Source organism: Patiria miniata, unplaced genomic scaffold (genome assembly GCF_015706575.1).
Source record: "Patiria miniata isolate m_02_andy unplaced genomic scaffold, ASM1570657v1 HiC_scaffold_7, whole genome shotgun sequence".
NCBI classification, from domain to species: domain Eukaryota; kingdom Metazoa; phylum Echinodermata; class Asteroidea; order Valvatida; family Asterinidae; genus Patiria; species Patiria miniata.
Window position 1 is genome coordinate 41,907,955 of NW_024037074.1, and position 24,613 is coordinate 41,932,567.

The window sequence follows — 24,613 nt, forward strand, 5'->3', positions numbered from 1 at the left end:
TGTGCACGAAACTCAGAACTGTAGGAATTTTTAAGATTAGAAAGTGAAGTACGTTAAAAGTAACCAATATATACGCTGTAAAAAAGTTGGGCTAAATGGGTTGATAATTCCACCAGTGCTGGTCGAATTATCAACTGCCTATACTCTTGGGCGAATTCTTCCCAATAGTTTGACAGTTTTTTACCCAATTCAACCCCATATGAGGTAATTTCATACCAATGTCGGGTAAATTACATTGCCCAACAGTATTTTACCCAACGTTTTTACAGTGTATATATATATATTTCAAACAATCCTTTCGCAGGATCTTTTCAAAAACAAAATCTTGTATAATTAATTGAACAAAAATAAAACACTTATGTAAAACATTGCCAATTTCTGTGCGCTTTGTAAATTTTACGAAGACATATTTTTGTGATTAAAAAACCCCAAAACATCATAATCCTCAGTAAGCAGAAACGTTGGTATCATAACTATTGCAAAAAATATATATTTGCACATTCAAGTAGCTATATTAAATTAAACTTTGTCATTACGCTTACCAACTTTGGCATATGTGAGCTGTTCTGGCAAAATGAAATGGAACTAGGCACAGGCCAAAACAAATTGCAAAAAACAAAACAAAACGCATGGGTTGATTTGTTTTTAGATTTTCAGATTTATTGATATTATTTTGTAATCTTTGGTATGTCTATTACAAATATTTTAAATAGTATAATAATCGTGGAATAAAAGTGTTTTTAAGGAAAAAACAGTTGGCATCTTTCGCATCCAAAACTACAAAACTCGAAACTTTTAAGGTCCTTTTCTCAGGATTTTACTTTCTTGAGATGTCGATAAATGAGAACTTTAAACAGCCATAACTTGTCACTGAAGAGGAATATCTGATTGAGGTTGCAACAACCAGTCTTGTAAGGAGCATTTCGTTCTTGTATATAATACATCTATCTGCAAACCCTCATTTCAACCTCTGCCCAGTTCTGTCTCATTTTGCCAAAACACCTCATATATCACATTTTAATGTAACTTGTAACAATGGAACTTTTAAGTATAGCTGTTTCACACACTGAACAATATTTCCTTTTTCATACAATTAAAAAAAAAAAAAAAAGGTGAGAAACAACACTTAATGACAAGGAATAAATAAGGACTTCTGATAACTAACTATGCATGCTAAGTATGCATGGTTCTTGGTTACATATTTCCCTCTTCCAATAACACAATAAATAAACTGATGCGAGCAGCAAAACAAACCGCAACAGAAATATGTTTCCCTTTTCCTTAAATACAGCTGCTCATTCGTGATCGTCCTCTGCCAAGATTACAGCCAGGCTTCTGGTCCATGTTTGTCTTTGATAAGCATCACTTTGTCGATCACTTCCCCGTGCTGCATGATAAAAAAAAAGACAGAAAGAATCAAGTGAAGATGCAGTCAGGTTTACATGATGTACAAAGCAGTACTTCAAAATCTGGTGACCCTGGTTAGAATCCCAGCAGGTGCACAAAATAGGCTGGGATCACATGGTCTCCCCTTAGAAACAATAATGTGGTAAGCGCTTATATAGCAGATTTTTTTTACCAAAGTCGCAAAGCGCTTCACGATTATTACCCCTGTTCATCAGGCCATGAGACCATTTTCTGCAGCAGCTCACGATCGGCGCAATCTTGTCTCTACCTTCACAGGTACCCATTTACACTCCCTGGCACAGAGGGGCAATCGCAGTTAAATGTCTTGCCCAAGAACAGAAACACCAAGGCCATGTTCTCTGTCAAGGTACAAACTCGCATACAGTCACGCATGAGTCGAACTCTGTACCCAATGGAGCATAACTATCTCGGGTATTCTCCAAAACATTAAATCCTACAAAACAAAGCCAACTGAGCAAAAACAAGAAGTCAAATATTCAAGTATGTCCAGTTACTGTGAACAAGAAGGCTTCTTGAGCTAAAGAACCAGGGAATTGAAACTGGGTTTTGAAAAACCCTCCCGATTGAAAAGAAAAAAACCCTCTGGAGTCTACCTTATCATCAGAGATTTGCTGCCAAGCTAGGTGAGTCTTGTTGATCACCTGCATCAATGTGAATCCGTAGTCAATGGCGCGGAAAGCATCCCATGGCTTGGGCAAAAAGAAGATACCATGACGGTCTCGGCATCCCTGCCATTTAAACAGACAAAATAAAAGACACCCACAAATTTATTGTTGCCTGATAAATTCCTGATCTACACTTAAAAAGATTCCTAATAAATGCCAATGCTCAGGCAAGATGTCATCTATTCAATTTTATTTTATATTTAGTAATTATTTTTCTATTTCCTCATTACAATTTTGTAGCATAAACTCTTTTTTGTTGTTTTGAAAATGCAAGAAATTAAATGTCTGGTTTAAAATTTGGTGCACATTTTGGGTGAAGAAATTGGGAAGGTAGAATTACCTGCCAGAAAAAAAGGAGAGAACACAAACAAATCTAGCAATTCATCAGCCAAAACAACCCCCCACCAAACACACCCCTCCCCCCAAAAAAAAGATCACTTACCGCCGAACCAGTGATGATGTGCACAGGTGCCTTTGGATTTGTGTATGGTGCATCTTTACTGCCATTGTAAACCTAACAAAAGTAAGAGGAATATTAAATACATGTGCTTCTCTTATCATTTCGATTCCATACTAAAAGTTTGACACAAAAGCCCAGCGACATTTGCTGCATGTTACCCATAAATTGTTCAATTACTCAAACTCCGAAACTGGTATACCGCAGAATAATATCAGTAGCTAGGTACCCCTTCAAAATCGTTCGAATAACTCTGAAATTGAAGTGCCTTTTTGGCAACTCTAAGTTTCCGTACCTTTTCTCGATAGACTGGCCATAGTCTCTCATAGTTGTGCTCGTGGGCCCAGATCTCCATATCAACACCTGTTACAAAATAAACAGGAATACTCATTCAACTAGAAAGCATCTCCATATCAACACCTGTTACAAAATAAACAGGAATACTCATTCAACTAGAAAGCACTCGGAGAGTGCACACCTTCGACAAGGCTTAACAATTTCCCGTCTTTTCACAGAGCACCAATGCACAAATTTGGTTTCTAAAACAAATCCTTAAACTCAAACATTTTGTAGTTTACATGTATTTGCCTGTGTTTGTCTACCTTTTCACTTCCCCATTGTATACAATGGTCTAGTCCATTGACCTGTGTTGTTAGATTAGGTGGGTGATATGGCATACACACAGGGTTGCAGACCATGTAAATCGGTCCGAAATTGCCTACGCCGGCCAAATCACGATTTGCATGCCCTCAAAATCTTCAGTATTTGAGCATGCTGTGGGCCATGAACTTGAGGGTTTGTTAAAAAAATATGGGTGGAAGCCGTGCACAGGACTGTGAGCTTGTAGTTCCGTTCAATTTGGATGAAATTGGGGCCCTTAAAGCGCTCTATTTTGCAATGGAGTGAAGGCATCGTTTTTCAAAATGGTGATGGGCTTCAGGACTATTTTCAGAGGTGATCATCTTCGGATGGAAATTTCTCTTAAAAGTCATCAGTTGACTCCCAAAAAATTAAAAAGAAAATGAAAGATGATGAAATAAGCTTTCATTTGATGTGTGTCCCGATCACCTTGGAGAGTTGTGAGTATTTTCCCCGAATTTCTGAAGTGGGAGCATTTACCATTGGGGTCTATGGAAGTTTATTTACTGGTCTGCAACCACAGGGTCACCGGGTCAGTGCCACGCACACGAAGATAGTCACACAGGGTGAAAGTTTTCCATATGATGGGTGAAAAATCCTTTAAATAAATCCTGTATCCAGACGCGGATTCGGATCACTTCCAAAATCTAATCGATTTGTACTTGTTCCAAGGACAACCCCTAAAACAGTTTTCATGAAAATCCGTCCATAACTTTTCGAGTTATTTTGTTAACAGACAAACCAACAAATCAACGCTGATGACCTCCTTGGCGGAGGTAATAACAAACAACAATTTTTCCATTGCAATTAACCACCGCAAGTTTCGCTGAAGTTTAACAAAAATTCTGTTCAGCTTATTACTAGCAAATACTCAATGACCACTATTAGGGGGTACAATTAACAAAAACTTTGATTAAAAAAAAACTTGTTTATATACTTCTTTATTTATTTCTATTGAAACTCTGGAAATCAAACACTGACCAGAATATTCAAATTTTAATTCTACGTGAGTTACTTACCATACTTATAGAATAAATCCTCCAAAGCTGCTCGCACCTACAAAAATGGAAAGACAAAAAAAATTCGAAACCTCTCAAATTAACGTGAGTTTACTGACATACGAGACCTAGGATACCAGTTTGTACATGGCCAAATTACATACCTATATTTTAAGAATCCAACAGTTGAGGGTATATTGACTGTTTTGAAAAACCTGTGTCTCTAATCAACTTTGAATTATAAAGTCTGTTGCCCTTAACCAATTTGCGCCGGGATTATTTTGACATTGACCGGACCCAGGCGGGATTGTTCTTCACGAACCTCGATGCCAGACGGGTTCAGGCCATCATCTGCGGGTAGCACACACTCATATTTCCGGCCTTGCTCGCGGCGGGCGGGTCGCTGACAGATATTTCCGGCCTCGCTCGTTGCGTGTTTACCCGTCATCCGTTCCAAATACCGCAAAACCTTTGCGTGTATACACGTCATCCGGCAGGATCTGGTTAATCTACAAATCCGTTTTTCTTAGTTGAATCCTCAAGGCCCGAGGTGTTGAGATTCAGACCCAGATAAGGAGATAGCACTCCAAGTATGAGACAAGACCAAAACCAAAACAAATCCAACCTTAAGACTAGGAGGGGTCTCAAGTAATCACATCAATATTAATAACAGCATTTCATTCTCAGAGTTGCTGCCAAGTTCATCACATGTCAAATTAAAAATCCATTACAAGTCAATCACAAGTAAGTGCAGCATCGAGTAACAGGTGATAAACAATAAGGGAATAAATATAGGCCAGGACACGTTTGGCTTGGGCCATTATCGGCGACCAGGCCCCTAAACGTACTCGTTTAATATCGGCTTGCCTAATACCGGCCAGGCATATACTTATTCCCATTCATAAATACTTTTCAGTCAAAAAGTCAAAACAAGTCAAAAATTATAACTTTCCAACGATTTTGTTCAACAATTTTACTTAACGTTTTGTGAAACACCCCTTTAGCTGTGTTAATGGTACGTGCCTCGCACGAATAGTACTAAAAATCTCCTGATATGTAGATTAGCGTGCGTGGCGCACACAAGTGGCGCAGAACGCAGCTGTGTAGGTGTAGTGTGAATTTAGGAATTTACGGACAGCGCATGCCTATAAGTGAAGACACGTGAGTGTTCAACCGATAAAAGGGTAAAAGGGTGATTTCAGAGCCAAACTTCATGTGTGACACCTGCAAAAGTGTTTAAAACCAGTCGGTGTTTTATCAACCGTTTAAAAATACCCATGTGACGGGCTCCCGACCAATAGGAATGGGTAAATTGTCTCAGGTATTTTCGAAGCTCATTTGAATAGCTTTTGACTCAATCTGCAACTGTTGTGATTGGACTGTGATTGACTTGTGATGACCGGACTCCAACTTTATTTGTATAGCATCTCATTCTGGTACAAACGTGTTGCATGCACCATCCAATCAAGATACAGAAGTCAAGTTTCAACTCCAACTCTTTTCACTTTTTCTTGTCATTGTTTTTCATGGAAAACTATAGACAGAGATGAAATTACCCTATGGGGAAAAAATTTGGAAAATAGGCCGAACAAAAATCTGTGTCCGAAATCTGGGCCGCACCGCAGTTACACATATACGTATGTACAGTAAACTTCGTGCCCAATTCCCACACACATTGCCTCCTCTTTTATTTTAGATCTAAACAAAATTTTACGATGTGAAAAGTGTTCAGTGTTTCCACTAAGAAGTTGACTTCTTACTTGAGAACATGGAAAAAGTCGAGGAAGAAGTCCAAGACAAGTGCATCGTTCAACCAGCATGACCAAACAATCCACTAACATAGATGGGAAAAATCGACATCATCGTCTTTTTGTTCAAATCACCACCAGTGAAATGTATCTTTTGTGCACTCTCAGCCAGCCTCAAGATCATCATCGTGATTTTTAGAGCATTGCATTTTGAACAACTAAATCTAAAAAACCTCCGAAAATCGCGCAACATGTGGATTTTATTGTCAGTCATGGTAGTTGAACTCTACGTGCAACAGCCTTGAATGCTCTAGTGTACGTAGTTTCAATCGTGTCATATTATATTGCTTAAACTTATTTCAGCCGTAAACTACTCTAATCCGCGCTTACTAATTGTGTGCGTCTACCATATTATCTGTGCAATGACGACTGGTAGAACAGATTAAAATTGCTCTCGCAGTACAGATGTCACAGTGTGATTTTCATTAAATTTGTTTTAAATTTTATTTTTAAAATCTGATTTTGCAGGGAAAAGATCGTCAGAAAAATCGGAAATTTGGAAAATAAATTTGAAAAAGCTGGATTTCTGATTAAAATCGGAAAAGTTCCATCTCTTTATAGATTCCAAAGGGTACTCACAATGCTAACCCGTTTGGTACAGTCCCCAGCGATGTCCGAGCAATACATAGGCCGATGTCCAAGGGTTATGATCCATGGACGTTCTGTCCTATTCTTCAGATCATTTGCTTCCTGTACCAAAACATCACACAGATAATCACTGCACACACGAATGACCCAGTCTCAATTATCTAAATTTGGGTAGTATTTACAGTGGCTCAGACTGAGACTCACGTCCTGAGTTACTCAGATCTCAATTCCATTTTTCAAAATCAGATCTGCCTTAGCATAGGTCAATGTCTGCTGGGACCTGAACAAGGTAAAAATGTATAATCTGTTTAGGATTTTTTTAGAAATGCTCGTACAGGGTGATTAAAAAAAAGCGGAACCCAAACCCCAAAATTATATTTCATATTAAAAAAGTTATGTAGCACCAACAATAACAATGACTGCAAAGCCAATTTCCTAAGCTACTATTAGACGAAAAAATCACTGAAAGTGCTCGACCCGTTCAAAGAATATCACCATTTAAACACAAGGACCCTAAAACCTGTCTCGTCCAAAAATGCGATTTCAAGAATCGTCGTCACAATTGTCTTCATACATCATCAGCGATAAAACCTCAGTTTAAAAGTTAAAAATATTCAACAAAGTCCTTTTGAAGGGCCGTCTTTTTCAAAAAGTGGATTTTATAAATCGCATTGTTTGGCTAACCAGGGTTGTTATTGTGTACTACAGTTTATAATGGAGTGCTGTGGCCTCGTGGTTAGGGGCGCTGATTCGTGGTCTGTGGGTAAAGCTGCGTGTTGTTGGTTCGAGTCCAGCAGGGGTCATGGTGCGTGTGTCCTTGGGCAAGGCACTTTGTCACTCATTGCTTCTCTCCACCCAGGAGTAAATGGGTACCTATAGGCAGTGATGGTTATTGTGATTGAATTAGCTTCCTTGCGCCTAACAGGCAGCATCGAGCTGTATACTCCCCAGGGAGCTGAGATGGTATATGGAATGTTTAATTGGCCTAATGATTAGGTATAATAATAATATGAAGCGCTTTGATCTTAGTTAAAAGCGCTATATAAGAACCTGTTATTATTATTATTACAGTTGTTGACAGTTGTTGAAACAAGTATTCTGTGTCATTTTCTTTGTTGTTCTAAACAGTCAGAAAACGGAACACGCGGCTTTTTCGCATTGTTTGTTAAATACATTTCAGAAATATTCTGTATTGATGACGTCATGACGCATTTCTCACAATTGTAACATTTATCTGCCAATTTGCACGCCTTAAAAATCGTGAAAAAATTAAAATCTTTGTTCAAATTTATGATATAAAATTACATGATGATGTTTTATCATGACTTCAGATAATTTTACCTGTAAAACACGTACGTATCGGACTACGTTCACACACAATTTTGACCCATTCGGACTGATAGTTTTCTCAATATCAGTTTTCTCAATATCAGACTTTGAAAAATGTCCCTTTATGATTTCGCACATGCCCTACGATGACGTCATCTTGACAACAATTGTCAATACACATTTTTGCATTGAGGCCTTGGTTTGTACCAAGTTTGAAGTCAATCCAATGAAAGGAAGTGTTAAATTTTGGAAGCGGAATGAAAACGTAAAAGTAAAAATTCATTAAAATTCAACTGATGACGTCATGGTGACGTCATTTCGGAATTTGCATACTATCTAGCTATCTACCAAGTTTCAGGACGATCGGACTTTCCCTATTATGTGTTTTTAAAAATCGCATTTTTGATGACGTCATGACGACGTCACCCATTTTTCAAAATTTTGTGCATAAAACTATTACCTAACAAACCAAATACAAAAAGAATTTCGAATTTGGCTTGTTGCGTTTGTAAGATATGGCTTAAAGGTCCAAAAATTCAAGAAATTTTATAAAATCAAATGATGACGTCATCATGACGTCACCTCAATTGTTTACCTATAACACATCCCGGTCTACCTACATACCGAGTTTCAACCCAATCGGACTTACAGTTTGTAAATATAGGACTTTAAAAAATGCACATTTGTGATGACGTCACGTGACCCATGATGACGTTATCATGAGTGACGTCACTCTTCGGCACACAAGTTTGCTTAAGGGACTATGCCTATGGTAACTTTGAAGGATGTATGATATGAATGCCAAAAGTCGTGGACAGAAAAGACGTGTAAAATGTCTATGGGATTTGTGGCGACAAGAAGAGTAGGGGGAGGAGGAGGAGGAGGAAAAACGCTTTTTTCGCGCAGTTTGCAAAAAAGCCAATAAACTGCTTTTTTTGACGAAACCGTTTTTAGAGTCATTGCGTTTTAATGGTGATATTCTTTGAACGGATTGAGCAATTTCAGTATTTTTTTCATCTAAAAGTACATGTAGCTTCTGAAACTGGCTTTCCAGTCATTATTATGTTTGGTGCTACATATTTGTTTAAATATGAAATATATTTTTTGGGGTTTGGGTTCCGCTTTTTTTGACTCACCCCTGTAAAAAAGGCGTAAATCAATTAAACAACATTTGGAAACCAGTTGATTGCCAAGAAATGACTTCTAAGATTTGTAATAAACCAAGTATGACTCCAGATAACATCCCATGGATTTATTGTTATCAGTTTTACATTTTGCAAGCAATTTTTTTTTCACTTATGGTCAACAGCTTGCAGTATCCATCTACCTTGAGATCTTCTTCAAGCCACTTCAACTGGTTGACTTTTGTCTGCTTTGAATCCTCTGTGAAGAAATACACCTCCGTCGAAAATATCACGAAATGAACAGGTCCAATATTCCAGCTGGAAGACAGAAGAGGATGTATGCATAAATAATTAGTTAACCCTAACTCCCTATAGGCATTTTGCTAGGATGTAACCTCAATCCTGCAAAATCCTCCAACTGCCTCCATGTAAAAATAGCATACAGCCTCAATCCTCCAAAATCATCCATTCTTTCTTAAATGTGGTCCTTGGAGGGGTGACCACTGCCTCAATCCTGCAAAATCCTCTGGCAATCACTGTCAATATATGTTGAGGCAGAGCCAGTGACATCCTGGAGCAATGCGGAGTATTTCAAGTGTAAAATAGACCTAAATTTATGCACGGCTGAGCATCATAACAACACAAGGTCCGGCCCAAGACCTTGACACAGTGCATCCTTTGAAATCAGCAACACACTTATTTTGCCATTATCCTCAATCCTGCAAAATCCTCCATTTTGCAAAGAGTATTTTGGAGCAGGATTTGGGAAGGTTAGGATTTAATTAAACCGGTCTTTCCCATTTACCCCACCCCCCATTCCATATGTAGGTTTATGCACAACTTTGCACATCTACATCTGATACACTGACTTTCAGAAAAGTCACCAATTGTTCAGTGTTATTTGCCCCAAACGCAGTTTTCAATTTTTTTCTACCCTTATACCAGTACATTTTCTAACTTTTCTCTAGATCAAAACTTTGGTGTTTTATCCTGTAAAAGGATAATTAGAAAGGGGATATTTTGAAGCTTAAAAACGAGGAAGGTGTACTGCTGGAAAACAAGAACTTTAAGTTGAATTCCCAAAGACAAGATGGTATGTCCCCCTAAAACTTAGGATCCTTGTATATCAGTGCTACATGTCTTATATATGAATTATGAGCCTTAGTATGCAACGGACACAAAACAAGCTGACAACTCACTTATAGACCATTATCATGTTGCAGCCATTTGATTTTTTTCCCATTCAAATCAATGTAACCAAAGCGAGAAAGAAACATATGCTGGTTCATTTTTAAACAAAACAAATATCATTCAGGACTGTTATTGGACACAGAGAACATGACTGAAATGGTGGCAGCATGAAAAAGGCCTATAGAGGAAAGGTAGCTAAATATAGTGATGCTTACCTATACCACAGATTCTGGTTGCTGTCATAGGATGGCATTGTGAACCGATTCTTGTAGTGGGAAAAATTACTGTAAGGACCCCAGAAAGCACAAACAAACAAAAGAAGCGACACATCAGTGGGTTTCATGATATTTTAGCTTTCTAAATTCAATAGTAACTATCGATCATACTACTCAGAAAAATTTAAACAATTTAACAGCCACAATTGTGATGTAAGCCAGATCATTCCAAATCAGATCAGCTATCTTTCACAAGTCTTCACATTAAGTGTACTCCAAGTAAAAAAAGAAGACTATACAGCTTATTGTTGACATTTAGTGTAAGGTCAAAATATTGACAACCAAAAGTGGGACCGTAGATTGTTGGAAGAAACATCCCTTTAAGTGGAAAACAATATTGAAAAGATAATAGGCCAAATATTTTCACTGCAAGGTAGATTATAATAGTATTTTGGGACAGTTAACGTTAGGTGTCCACTTTCCACTTTATTCTTCTGCAAGTATCAAACGAGGGAATTGTGTGCTTCTTGTAGTCTTGTCAAGATATCCATTTCTTATTAAAATCAAATTGCGGAAAAAAACTTGAGAAGTAGGTAATTTATTCGCTAATAAGTGGACAACGTAACTAACGTTAAGTGGATGCCGTAACTAACGTTAAACTGGTATACTGTGATGTTTAAAAAACAGCAACAAAAAACAGCAAAAGCATTTGGCAATAGAAACATATGACTGAGCTGTTCTTGTTAAAGGGAAAATACAACATTTGCAAACATCGAAAAATAAAGCTACCAAGGTTTTACGAAATACCTTACTAGGATGTTGGTAAATGACAGTCTGAAGCATTCTGTAAAATTATGGCACCTGGTGTGAAGTCATTTTCAAGAAAATGGTATTTTTGTATTCATTTCCAACGGTGGTCGGCCGACCACCGTTGGAAAAACCTAACTATTTTTCAACTACTGCTCCATATTTACCATTTGTTTCAGTCCAAATTGTGTTTGCTATTGGTTACATGTTCATGAACGGGTGCAGGCCAGCTAGACTTGTTCCCTTACCTTACAATTTTCCGGCATCTATAACTTTATCCATTTCATCTTTAGTGGAGTCAGGGAACCAGACTACTTGAACATTTTTGTTTTTCTTGGTTTTTCAAGCATTTCGGACACAAAACTTCAAACATGTCAGTGTAACAATATTTTGTTCTATTATACTACCCCTCAACTAGTTCATTTCTGAAAATTACAGCGAAAGCCAATGATGTACATTCCCTTTAAGTAATGTTATTGATATCATTAATCTGCCTGCAGTTTTGGAGAAACTTTAATTAAGTTTAACGTTAGTTACGGCGTCCACTTAATGTTAGTTACGGTGTCCACTTATTAGTGAATAGACCTACTTCTCCTCAAGCTTTTTTTCGCAATTTGATTTAAATTTGATTTTTTGAATTGCCTTGTTTGATCCTTGCAGAAGAGTGCACAGGTCGAAAGTGAACATCATGTAACTTACGCATTTACATGATGTAACTTACGCATTAACTGTCCAAAACTACAATTACACATTGTATAATCTGCCTTGCAGTGAAAACTTGTTGGCCTATTATCTTTTCAATGTTGTTTTCCACTGAAAGGAATGTTTCTTCCAACAATTTAAGAGAAAAACTGAGAATGCAGCTTTCATCTTGCTTCAGATCTCTAATGTCCCACTTTTGGATGCCAATATTGTGACCTTACACATTAATTAAGGGGTTCCATTTGTGTTAAAGGGCCGTGTACTCTCCAAAGTATATGTCACGGGCATCCAACTTAAGGTGTGCATAGGAAAAATTACCAACTTAATTGTTTTGTTCTTCCAATAATGTACACACATGTTTTTGGTTGACTTAGGCCCCTCTTGACACTGTGGATCAAAAGCAGTATTTAATTAGCAACTCACTGGGGACTCTATACTAGGCTCATACATATTCATGATCGAGAGCCGAGTTCTCACTGGTCCATTCACCAGCACATGCCAGATGCTATTTTTGCTGTTTACCAAGCGTGCGTGAATATTTGCGCGCAGGGTTAATACACATTCGCTTTAAGACGCAATCGTGGAACTGTCGTCGCAATTAAAAGGGTGAAGTACGCACGCCCGAACATCGCCCAGCTACACATGAAAAGATGGCGGCACACATACATTTTAATTAGTGTTTTTCCGAGCTCAATGATGCCGAACTGGAGAATACTGTAGACAATAAAGATGCCTCCTTGTCTCCTCAAAAAGTTGTCCACAATGCGGAATTTATTGTTAGGAGTAATGTACTGCAAACGAACTGACTTTTTCTGAGGAGTTGAGCAATAAGTTCTGGTGAGCTGGGCAAGTTTCTCCGAAGATTTGATGCAGTGAGGTGCATACCGCAACGGGAAGAATTCGGCAACTGAATATGCATGAGGCATAGTAAAACAAATATAACATGGTTTATTTCGGGTGGATTGTCGATATTAGCTCCCCTTTGCATTGGAAGTTGACAAACTAGTTCCCGAGGTGAATAATTTGTAAACTTCCAATACCTCGGGGAGCTAGTATCGACTATCCACCCTCAAACCATGTTATATTTGTATACTCTTTCACCCTCATATCTCACTAGAGCCACTTGTTAAGGTCAAAGTGCATGTGCACACCAGTTCAAGCATGTGCTGAGAATATACACACAACCCTGTTGATATGAATATATGCGCAAACCCTATGCTTTTCTTCAAGGAATGCACCCTAATGTGCGCAACATGGTGTTAATAGAGCTGAGGCGTCCTTCAATTTCTCCTTCAATTGTCACCATTGAGGGGGTACTCTTGTGCACAGAGTCTATACATAAATTAGTTGCACTTACTATGCATATTCATGGTTTCCAACTACCGTCATATATGGCACATAGGCTGCAACAGACTCAATTTGGCGCATAAACTCATCCCCAACCGTACCGTTGTCGCTGTCAAGGTCATAGGCAAAATCTCCTAAAAATTTGACAAGAGGAAATATTGAATTTGTTAAAGAGCACGAGAAGTACACGTTTTAAGGTCTAGAATAAATTGAGAACTGATGAGAGATTACAGATTAATTACAGTGGGACTCTAGAATATTAAATTTCACTTGTCAGCAATTCCATCCTGTTAGGAAGGATCCCATCCATGGGTGTGTCCATAAAACGAAACTCACCAACGTGTAAGATGGCATCGTATTCTCCTCCCTGCGCGGCTACTTGCAAGCGACCCAATGACTGAGCATTCACGTTGCCCATGTCACCGTACAGGGCGAGGCGAGGGGTCCAGTCAGTCCCGTCCTTGAGCGCACTGAAGAAAAATAGCGGACTCCAGCCTTCGTCGCTCCCACAACGATAAACTTCATGGGGAAAAACAAAGTTCCTTTTCAAGTTTTTTTTTTACAATTGTCAAACCGGGCATATTTTCATTCTGATTTTTTTTTTGGACAGGGGACTGGAAGTACGGAGTATTTCGGCTGTGGCTCAGAACACTGTGACTGAGGCTTGGAAGAAAACGGGGCGGGGGAAATCACTGATGATCGACAATGAATTCCTTTTTTGCTGATGAACCTTTTGCAAAACTTGACCTATATAATATTGGTGGTTGAAGGGGGGGGGGGGGGGGGGGGAACACAAAGACAGTACAGGGTGAGTCAAACAAAAAGTGGTCACAAAGAAAGGCCTGTATCCTTTTCATGCATGGCTGAATATCAGGGAAACTATTACAAACTATGGTCAATACCCAGGCCAAATGTTGGCCGAAGAGAAAAAATTGTAACCTTTCCCGTTTTGGTGGGAGACAAGAACGTATCCAAAGGGACTTTTTTTTTTACTCAGCCTGTATGAGGCCTCAACTTAAGCACTTAGCTTCTGAATCAATAAGAAGAGAACCACATGCAAGTTAAAAAAAAACCTCTTGGCCTGATATTATGGGACTTAATGTTCCTGGGCAGACCATGGAGCCAGAATCAACATCAGGGCCTAAAAATCTCCAGTAGCTGATGAAGCAGGAGACAAGACAAAGTTTTGAAAATCCTCATTATTTCTGCAATGCCTTTCAACTCCCTGTTAGGTTTGACAATTCTGTGCCCTGTCCCCTCATGCACACACTTTACGAAATATTCTCCTAGGAGTAAGACTTTACTTTGAGACTTAATTAATGGAGAGTTTTGTTACTCTTACCATACTTTGTACCCGGTGTCAGACCCGTCAGTTTGACTCGATGGATGAGCTGTGCACGTTTCAAAACCCCACCGTCGACAAACTTAGTGCTGGATCCTGTGGCGTTCTGATCAGGTTTTGTCGTCCCAAACTGGACCATTGACGGAGTGTCTTCAAAAGTACTCCATGTGACAATCATTTCCGTCACATTGCCTGCAGGGAATATAACAGAGGGGTTTATAGTCTGTCGTGAATTATTCTCTCCAAAATGACACACACACACTATTTTTTTTATTCATCAGTGCATCAATAATTACAAAACAAATAAATTAATATTATGATCATACAATTCAGAAATGGCAGAAATAAATTAGATATTGGTGAAAGAGCAAGTAGGAAACATTGACTTACATCAATGGATACCATTTTAAAATCATACTTTAATCTCAATTCATTGAAAGGAAAGAAATAGCCTGAGTCTGCTATGATATGCCTGTCACAATCGTCTTTTATTTCTTCGTTTCTGTTGCGTAATTGTATTTATTATGCGCGCTACGGCTATTGCGCCACCCCCGTATTTTAAAGTAGATCACGCCAAAAGTTTTTTCACCAATCATGTACGCACATTTCTTTTTCCATCCACTCAAAAATTAAGGCGTATTTGGTCAACCTGCTAATACGCCGTGCGTCGAGTTACGTAATTATAATTGTCTATGTGGCCATGGTTATTGATGTCCGTTTGTTTCTGTGAATGGGAGCATTGTGTGAAAGAATGTTGGTTGTTGCCAAGAAGAGTTGTGTGCGTTTTCTAATCAGTGCATTCTCTGATCGAGAAAAAAGACACACCAACATTTTTTTTTGAGATCTGAGCTGAGTGTGACAGAGCTGGTACCATATTGGCTGGAGACGCCTGATACAGCAGGTTTCCGTCAGCAAATCAGTGCAATCTGCCACCGATCTTGCCTGAGCCGCCAGTTTGGCAAAATCAGTGCCAAAATATAGTCTTGGCAACGCTAAAAGCCACCTTCCCGGTCCTGTAGACTACGCTCATAGCAACACTCAGCCTTCACAAGCATCGTAATGAAGAAATAATCGTAAGTGTTGCATTTAATATTATTTCTCAACTTCTGAAAATTAGAATCTGTAGTTTACACCAATTGATTGTGATTGTTAAGAATAATACTTTTCTTGTTAAGAAAGTGCTTGAAATGATACCTTGAGATGAAGTGCAACCTTGACACGAAGTCTAACTATATACTTGACCATATATACTATGGAGAATGTGTGTACTGTAATTTTAGAGCAAAATACTGGATGGGTTTCGGTAACTGTTTTGTATTGTAGATGGCCGGAAATCTCACAGTGCGAGTTGGGTTCATGATAGATTGTAACGACTGCAAAACGACTACGATGTCAGTTTGTACACAGAGTGTCCCGTGCCGATTGACCGTGTCCTATCAGCTGGAAACGTGCCACGGAGACGAGACCCTCTACTAAGGAAAGTGCCTCGATCAGCCTTAAAAGTGTAAAACTTTAAATTTGCAGAAAGCTGTAGTTGTGTTCTTGGAATAATCATAAGAAATATAGCCGAAGTTGATTTAGCTGTTTGAAGGAATTAAGTGTGAACAAAATTGTGATTGATTTGTCGAATGGGAGCGTTATAATCTGAAAGGTTGATTTAGTTTAATTTGATTTACCCAGTTTATAAGAACCGAACAGAAGTATTGATATTTGATTAAAGTGAATTTTGAATTGTTGTACAGTCACGGTTGGATTTGAGATCCAAATTTTTTATATCTGATCGGGCTGAATTCTGAATTGAATTTTGGGGCTAAAAAGGCTGAATTGAACCAAGAGTTACGGCTGAATTTTAGAGCCATATCCTACAGTTGGATTTGATTTTGGATTGTGTCGTTGTACACTCAGTTAGAGATTTGTGATTGTTAGAAATTTACGAGTTGAGCTTGAGAAATTGAATTTGTAAACTAAGTTGTTGGAGTAGAATGTAAAACTCATAACTGAGATTGATTATGAGAAGTTTGATTGGCGAGTCCGGATCTTTGTAAATATTGTAGATAGTTTGAGTTTGTAAATATAATAAATTGGTGAATCATTTCCTTGTTTCTCGTCGTCAGTTCTTTCTGTCTTTGTATTTTAGTTTCTTTTTGACCGGGGCGAACGCAAAGGCCATTTGTGCGTTGACGTGTACGAAGACGTTTTCACGTTCACGCTTTTGCTCGCGCAACGTGTTGCTAAACTTCCCTAATATATATATTTCAACAGACCATAAAAGAAATTTAACAGCTTCCGTTCCCAATACTAAATACCCATGATGAATAGAATGCAGTAATGCTGACGCCACTTCTTTGGTTGCATGTTGTGAACAAAGCCGGGAGAGTTGTGTGTCTTTTTCAAAGTAAAGAAATGTTCAGTCCCACATTCATTCTTTTTAAACATTTTTGCAACGACTGACCTTCATTGAGAAAAAAGTGGCATCAGGATGCAACCTTCTTGGACTTCTGATATTCTGCGCCTACGAAACGTTTCAAGATCTTCGCTTTGCAGGATATCAACTTGCTCCGTCATACACCCGTGAACGTGGCGTAGCCGGCCATGTTCACGGGTCTAGCTCCGCCATGCCAATGCGGAAAACTCATTTTCAGCGACCGTCGTATCGTGCATATGTCGGTCCTACCTGTGGCAGAAAGATGAACTTGTTCCGGTTGTGGCTTCACCTGACCATTTATTCTCGCAGCAAGACAAACACAAACAACCAAAACCCGTAGTCCGGTGATTTCCGTCATTGTTGACTCTGTTTTGAATTCAATTTGTCGAAAACAACTAGGCTAAATTATAGCCTCCTCAACGTCACTCAAACAAACATGGAGGAAGACTTCCTCATGCTCTAAACTACTGCGCGCGTCAATGTTTTCCGTTTATTTCCGTTTCCTCATTCATGCACCAATGCAATCATCATGTGACCATACAGGCAAGTCACGTGCCTGATATTGCGCCACGTTGCGCATTTGCTTTTTGTTCACAACTTCAGCTATTCAGCTAAACACTAGCTCTGCGGGGCTTTGAACCTCGTATATACAGCACCTTTTCTAAAGGCTTTTTTTTCCGTTCAATGACGCATGTATACCACATACCATAATCGAAAGAGATTTTCTTTCTTTTGATAATGTGCCACGCGTGAACACAATTTTTCGGCCCAAGCAGGCTAGACTGATTCCCGCCCCTCTCATTATCGATAATGTAGGGAGCCGGAACGCCAAATTAAAAATATATTTTTTTGGAGATGTAATATTTTTTTTTTAGGTATCGGCCACCCAAATAGATTTTTTTCCTGTCAAAATTATAATTAAATTAAACAGCACGGACAGAACATCTTGAACTTTACTTTGACAAACATTCACTTATTAGGGGGTTTCTTGTATCTGTTTAAAGGGCACCACCCTTTTTGAATTCCGGTCTAAAACCTAGACACTTAAATTGTCCAATATAGCAGTTTAGGTGAGGAAAGTGGACCATGTATAATAACTGAATGAATCTGACGCTCATCAACAAAGATGTTTGGCAACACTGCATGAAGAAAGTCACGGGGAAAAAAAAATTGAAGTGCGCCACATTAGCGGACTGTAATATAAAACACTGCTGTATTCTTATCATACAATTAGCAATGAAACAAAGTGATTGTGCTATCCATAAAAAGGCCTTTATTTCTCATTTGTCCATTTTGGCCGTATCATAAGTCCGACGCCTCCTGTCCGACAATGGAATTTATGAGGCGTCGGAGCTATGAGGCGTCGGAGCTATGAGGCGTCGGACCTATGAGGCGGAATTATGCCTCATAAGTCCGACGCCTCATAAGTCCGAAATTTCAGACTTATGAGGCGTCGGACCTATGAGGCGTCGGACTTAGAGCGGACCCCCATTTAACTTTTTAGATTTGTCAATCTTCCTATTGCTATGACATCAAGCTTGTTAAAAACACCAGTGACTTCATTGTATTACATTGTATTTATTCACTGAAAAATCAATAAAACCAGTGAGTGCTGGGGTTAGTTCTCCTTTTTACAGACTCGTGTCTGTATACAATTCCATGTATCTTCTTACTCGAAGAGAATGAGCAAGACACAAAGAAACAAATGCTTGTTTCTCTCCCTGTGCTATTTTCGAGCATCACACCAAAATATAGAATTTGATTTTAAATTGCTATTTTTCTAGCAATTCAAAGGTTATCCACTTTTAAATGTGACATCCCCTACAAAATCTGCCCATGTTTAGTTATGGAATATATTCTTGATGTCCCTTAGCTCTAAACATTCCTGTTCATAAACCTTGAGCTTGCCTACCAATTACAAATTTTATAGAAAATTTTTAATATGGAGCGATTTTCTGAATTTATTTTGAAGTGCGCAGTGAACCCTTTTAAAATGCGCCACAAATGCTCTTTTCACTATGTAATTTCTGAGATTTGTTCTGGTGCGCCACATTAGGGAGCACTCGGCTGATATTGCGCCCACATTCCGGACGCCACTGTTTTTACTTTCGGACAAAATTTCACGACACTCAAGTTGTTCACAAGGGTTCAACAGCAAACATTACTAAGGTAAAAGTACCAGTTTTTAACTTGAAGGATTTGAAGCTTGTTAACAAAGGGGTTGACACTGCATGAGGAAATTGTGTGAAACGTCAAAGCGCACGACGCTAGGGGACTCCACCATAAATGTATACTGTATGAATTTCAAATTATTTTTGGCCTGACATTTGCTTTTTCTGATCACTTTTTAGAAAAGCAACTTGGTATAAGGCTAATTTGACAGTATCTTTTGATATAAAGTGCAATTTCTTGTGCATATTTCGGGTGAAGCCATGCGAATCATGGTGATGGCTATTTATATTTTCGTGATGGGTTTGCCATCTGAATCGTCATTTTACCCCAAACCCCCCCCCCCAATCAAAACCAAGCACTTTATCTGCAACATTCCTGTTGATTTGAAACATCGTGAACTTCATGAACATGGGTGAGTCCAATAACGTAAAAATTGATCCTTCAAAAACAGTCAATCTGCTTTTCTGAAAGCAGAAAAGCAGCTAAAAGCAGATGTCCACTTTTCGTCCTCCATAGAAGAAATGCACAATGTTTCACCATCGTCAGCAACACATTTTATTTCGTTACACCGAGACAGCTGTGGATGGGTATCAACTTGGCTCTGCTTTGCCCACGGGAGCACTTGAGTCTTTGTCTTGCTGCGTACTATCTGACTTCTCCTGCTGTCCAATCTGTTCTACCCCTCGCTGCTTTTCCTGCATGTGTTCTGGCTTTTCTATCTGCTTCTGATCCTGCAGTTTCCTCCACAGTTCAGATCGGGCTTGGCTCTTGGAGATCATTTCCTTGATGGGTTCCAAGGCATCGATTCCGACGGAATTGCCACTTGATGAGAAGGGATTACGGCCCGAGAGTCTCGTTAACCCAAGAACCATCATGGCTAATATCAAAAGACAAAAAAATATCTGCATTACCATTAACAGCACAGTTGTTCTCTCCAACTGTTTTTGTTGCTTTCACATTTTACAGCCCCCCCCCCCAAAAAAAAGCTGTTTATTCCAATTTCAAACTGGAGATGCTTTGTTTATGACATAATTTTATTTTAACTTCTGATTTTTCCAAACTTCTTTTCAAAACTCCTCAAATTCATCCCAAATTAATATTTCTGCACATAATACATATGGGTTGCACAAAATCATTATGTCGGAATCGTTTCATCAATGCGACACCTGCCTCTGAAAATATTTCAGGTTCCTCACAAGAGTCATAGCACACAGTTAGAGCTTGATAGTGATTAATAACTCTTCTAAGCCCAACTGTACAGCTCTGATAAGCAGAGAATCCTAGGTATCTGTCTATACACATGCCCGTAACCAAAACTATGCTAAGCCTCACATGCTAATTCATTGTTTGCACTGAATTTTCTACCTGTTGAGAGAACATTCTTTGTTTATGATACATGCAAAGCCAAATCTCAAATCTCTGTGTGCGACCCCGGCAAAACATTTTGGGAACCCTTTCGCACATTTTCTACGCGGATCTGGTGCTTCACACAGGTTAAAATTCAACTCGGATCTGAACTAGGGTTGAGAGGCTCTACCCAGGTAGAAAATCCAACATCTACGGCCGACCTGTGTGGTGTGTACACACTGGCGTTAGTGTGAACGGTATGCCTTGCCTATCCGTGTTGGATGGAACCCGGTTCTGCTTACATTGGACCCCGTTTTAATTTCACCACGGGTAGGCGAGACAGTTGTGTGAAAGATCTTCAGCTAAGCCCCGATATCCTGCATACCTGATCCAGCCAAGGTGGACGGGATGAAGCCCCATCTTCTGCCCAACTTGCTGGCCCGATTGTAGCCCACGTAAGCGACATAAAGTCCAGCCCCTATCATGCCGCCTCCACCAATGAACCTGCAACCCGCGCAATCCTCCAAGCTGAAATCGTCAACCTCCTCACGGAACTGCTTCTGCTGTCGCCTCCACCAAGACTGTTGGCCCTCTTCACCGTCATTTATGTCCTTTTCCATTGTTACTTCTGCAAAGTGTATAAAAACAGCTTTTCATTAAAACTGCAAAGTGTTCACAATTAAGCTAAGAAGATGGTGGATATTTAGCACACGCCTCAGGCACCGAATTTCTTCAATAAACGATTGTGCAACGCCCTCTTTGACGCGTATACGAGTAGGCCTACATTATAACATTTGTCAGGCGTGTGGGGCGGCTGGCCATACAAACACGAGGTCATGAACTGAATAATACATATTCATAATCTTGCTCAAGCGCGCCCGCATAATGCATACATTACAACGCGGCCGCCATTTTGAAATCGCATGGAGGAACATTTTCGGGACAATATTCGTGGGAGATGATGACTGAAAGTCGTCTTTTGGCCAGATGAATGAAAAATTTTGGATAAAAGAACGTTTTTACAAAAAGGTATGAGTTACTCTACAACTACGAACCTCAACTTTGTAAATTTCGTTCCTGGATGAAAAGATAATCTTGATCAAAATCGGTAGCAAAATCGCTACATCAGAGTTCAGGGTTGAGGGGCGCATTGGCGGTCTGGCCGTACTACAGAGCTTGCGATAGTACTGTACGGCCAGATGCAGTCGGGCTACAGTCTAGCTAGTCGAGCTAGCCTATAAACAATGCTAGGCTACATGTAAAATACAAACTAACAAAGTGTCCTTGGCCAACCAAAGACAGACAGTTATGGACAGTCTTCATCTGGATTGAATATCAGTTGTTTCATGCTATATAACCCGGAACTCCTCACGGAAAGATTGCCATATACGAAGTTCACTCAACACCCTGTGTGTACAAACCCTATGAGATTGGACTGAAAAATTCTAAGTGTTTTCTAAGAAAATGCTAAGTTGTATTTTCTCACTGCTCAAGTCAAGTTGACTTTGATGACATGAAATTGCTATCTGGGGCTTGTTAGTCAATACAGAGGCAAATTAGTGAACTTCGTATATGGAAAGCTTTCCCTCCTCACAAATACTGTTTGATGAAAGCAGAACGGGGGAACCAGGTGCCAACTGACGATTTCTACTACTTACTGTACTACTAGTTCATTTCTAATCCATGTAATCCGTGGAGGCAGCCATTTTCAACCCTGGTCAAATTTTACCACTTGGTGGCGCTCCAATACTCGAGTGGACGTGTAATAATTACATGTCTATGGTAATTTCAAGGCACGGTTAATACGTTTGCCCTCATTCACCTTCTGTTTAATTTGCTTTTTTGGGGGGGGGGGGAGGGGGAAGGCACTGTGAGAAACCAATTAATTTTGAGAGATTTTCCCAGTGATGGAGGACTCGAGTCCGGACTCAAACTCGCGTCCGGACTAGGCATATTCTTTTTGGACTCAGGACTCGGCTCGACTGGACTCAAGTCAAGGACTCGGCTTTGGCTCGGCTCGAGGCTGACTCGGACACTCGTCGGATCGGACTCGAATCTAGTCCATTTCAAAAACCTGTTTCTAAACTTGAAACATAAGTTTAAATTGTTTTAAAGACGGTCCCAAGTCTGTTGTCTGATCACTTTTAACTCTTGCATGTGGAAAAAAATCTTTTAGATACCCTGGCACTGTACACGCAAGGGACCGATTTGACACTAACTGTAACTCTCTTCTACTGTACGGTGCGCGCACGTGTTCTGCTCAAAAGGGAAAAAATAACGTTTGCGACTGGACTCGGACTTGGCGCGGACCGGCTTGACAAGTTGGACCCGGACTTGAGCTAGACTCGGACAAAAATAGTACCGAACTTGGCTCGGACTCGAGTCTTAATTCGTGGACTCAGCTTGGCGCAGATTCGGATGAGATTGAATCGACTACATCACTGGATTTTAATTTTCCATATGATGATCATCTTATATAATGTCAAGTAACTGGGGCGCTAGAACGCTTTAAAAAAAGAAGAGAGAATGTCTAGCGCCCCGTTTTATCTAGTCCCGATCCTGAAGCCCATCGCCTGATAGAAGCACATATAAAGTTCATCATGCCAGGTATAATTTCTCTTGTTCTCGTACCGGTAGCAGTTTTGACCTTTAATTCTTTTGTGGATACGCTTCTTTTTGTGTCGATTACTGTCAAAACACAAATGGCCTTGAAAGGAGCTTCTGTTTCACTTTCAGGAGTTCCTTCGGCCAGTCTTATCACTAGACAAAAATTTAACGGCACCACCGTGCTCCACAGATACAGTGACCGATTTCAATAACAGGTAGTGCTTCGAGATGGCTATTTAGTATTTCTAATTGCTGGATGTGAGACAACAGGAAAGTTTGTGTTACGACTGAGATCTATGCATAATTTCGTGTTCTAGTAAGTAATTAAGTAAGTAATTATTTTGACCAAACCATTCACCACAAACTGGAGCTATAATGTTGCAGCCACCGCAGCCGACATGGAAGCTCATAATATTGTGCGCAACCTCCGCCAATGTAACAGACTGATACAAGTAACCGTATATATTTCACTATAAAGAAAGGGCTACATCAGCGTTTTTGGTATTCGGAAGCGCACTGCATCCGACCGGGGTCTACCCGATGTTCCTCAATACCTAGGCCTATGTTCCCCAATATCGATTTCCCCCGAAAATCCTTAGGGTTAGGGTTAAGGTTAGGATTATATGGTAAGGATTTCGGGGAGCATCGCTATTGGGGAACATAGGTATGCACCCCATCCGACCTGGTTCAAACATTTTGCTCTGGGAAGGAACATTATAAAGGTAAATTAACTGGAATACTGAGATATTAGTCGTATCGTGCTTGTGCATTTAACTATGGAAACTCACAGGCACGAGAAGGATACGCGAGTTTATTTGTGGAAGGTAGAGATTCTGTCTAATTTATCTTGTGAAGACACCGGCACCGTTATAACCCAGATCCATTCCCCAGCACAGCTAATAAAGTACCGCTATATCCACTTTCTTCCAAAACTACAGAAATAGCCCCGACCGTTATTCGTTGTAATCCGGATTATCGCCATAACAATGCTTTGCATACCAGTAGCCGGTGCGACATGTATTGATAATTAGACATAACAGCCCGAGTCTTTTGAGTGGACGATGTACATTATTAGCTCGCTGTATCAAGAGGATCGATATCTTCAAGGGTGTAGGCCACGCACACAGCACCTGAAGAAGCGGCATCTCTTTATTTATAGCAGAGGCAAGCAGTCGTAGCAGTGGTTACCTGTGCTATTACTGTAATCACCCTGCCTCCCTGCACCGTTATTGTGTACAGTTGCTTTCAGGACTGATTTTCCAGCGGGAGGTAGCTTCAAAGATGGAATTATTTCAAGCATGTAAGCTGCTATACCCGTACCTGCGACACAAGCGTGAGTTGTGAGGATCCTGGTAAGCTCATTGTATAACAGACTGAATGTTGGCCCAGTGCGTTGTCAAACAACAACCACATTGTCAATTT

The 24,613-nt window shown here is 39.7% G+C and overlaps 2 protein-coding genes across 4 annotated transcripts; both read right to left on the reverse strand.

Annotated features, from left to right (window-relative positions):
* Positions 1 to 312: 312 nt before the first annotated feature.
* LOC119744893 (acid phosphatase type 7-like) lies at positions 313 to 17,561 on the reverse strand. Its single transcript, XM_038221085.1, has 12 exons — positions 17,315 to 17,561; positions 14,641 to 14,832; positions 13,635 to 13,817; positions 13,309 to 13,432; positions 10,443 to 10,511; positions 9,240 to 9,354; positions 6,575 to 6,685; positions 4,209 to 4,245; positions 2,846 to 2,913; positions 2,536 to 2,607; positions 2,022 to 2,156; positions 313 to 1,387 (listed from the first exon to the last, which is right to left on the reverse strand). Exons 1-12 carry the CDS (start codon positions 17,421 to 17,423, stop codon positions 1,322 to 1,324), a joined length of 1,281 nt encoding a protein of 426 aa, XP_038077013.1. The 5' UTR covers positions 17,424 to 17,561; the 3' UTR covers positions 313 to 1,321.
* A 1,129-nt stretch (positions 17,562 to 18,690) lies between these two features.
* Positions 18,691 to 22,333, reverse strand: LOC119745899. 3 transcript variants are annotated; one of them, XM_038222575.1, is made up of 3 exons: positions 22,243 to 22,333; positions 20,970 to 21,212; positions 18,691 to 20,114 (listed from the first exon to the last, which is right to left on the reverse strand). In XM_038222575.1, the coding sequence occupies exons 2-3, from the start codon at positions 21,202 to 21,204 to the stop codon at positions 19,828 to 19,830; spliced, it is 522 nt and encodes a 173-aa protein (XP_038078503.1). In that variant the 5' UTR covers positions 21,205 to 21,212; positions 22,243 to 22,333; the 3' UTR covers positions 18,691 to 19,827. The 3 variants fall into 3 exon arrangements, with proteins under 3 accessions (XP_038078503.1, XP_038078504.1, XP_038078505.1); XM_038222576.1 differs by having other exon boundaries at positions 22,179 to 22,260; XM_038222577.1 differs by lacking the exon at positions 22,243 to 22,333 and adding an exon at positions 22,185 to 22,233.
* Positions 22,334 to 24,613: the final 2,280 nt, after the last annotated feature.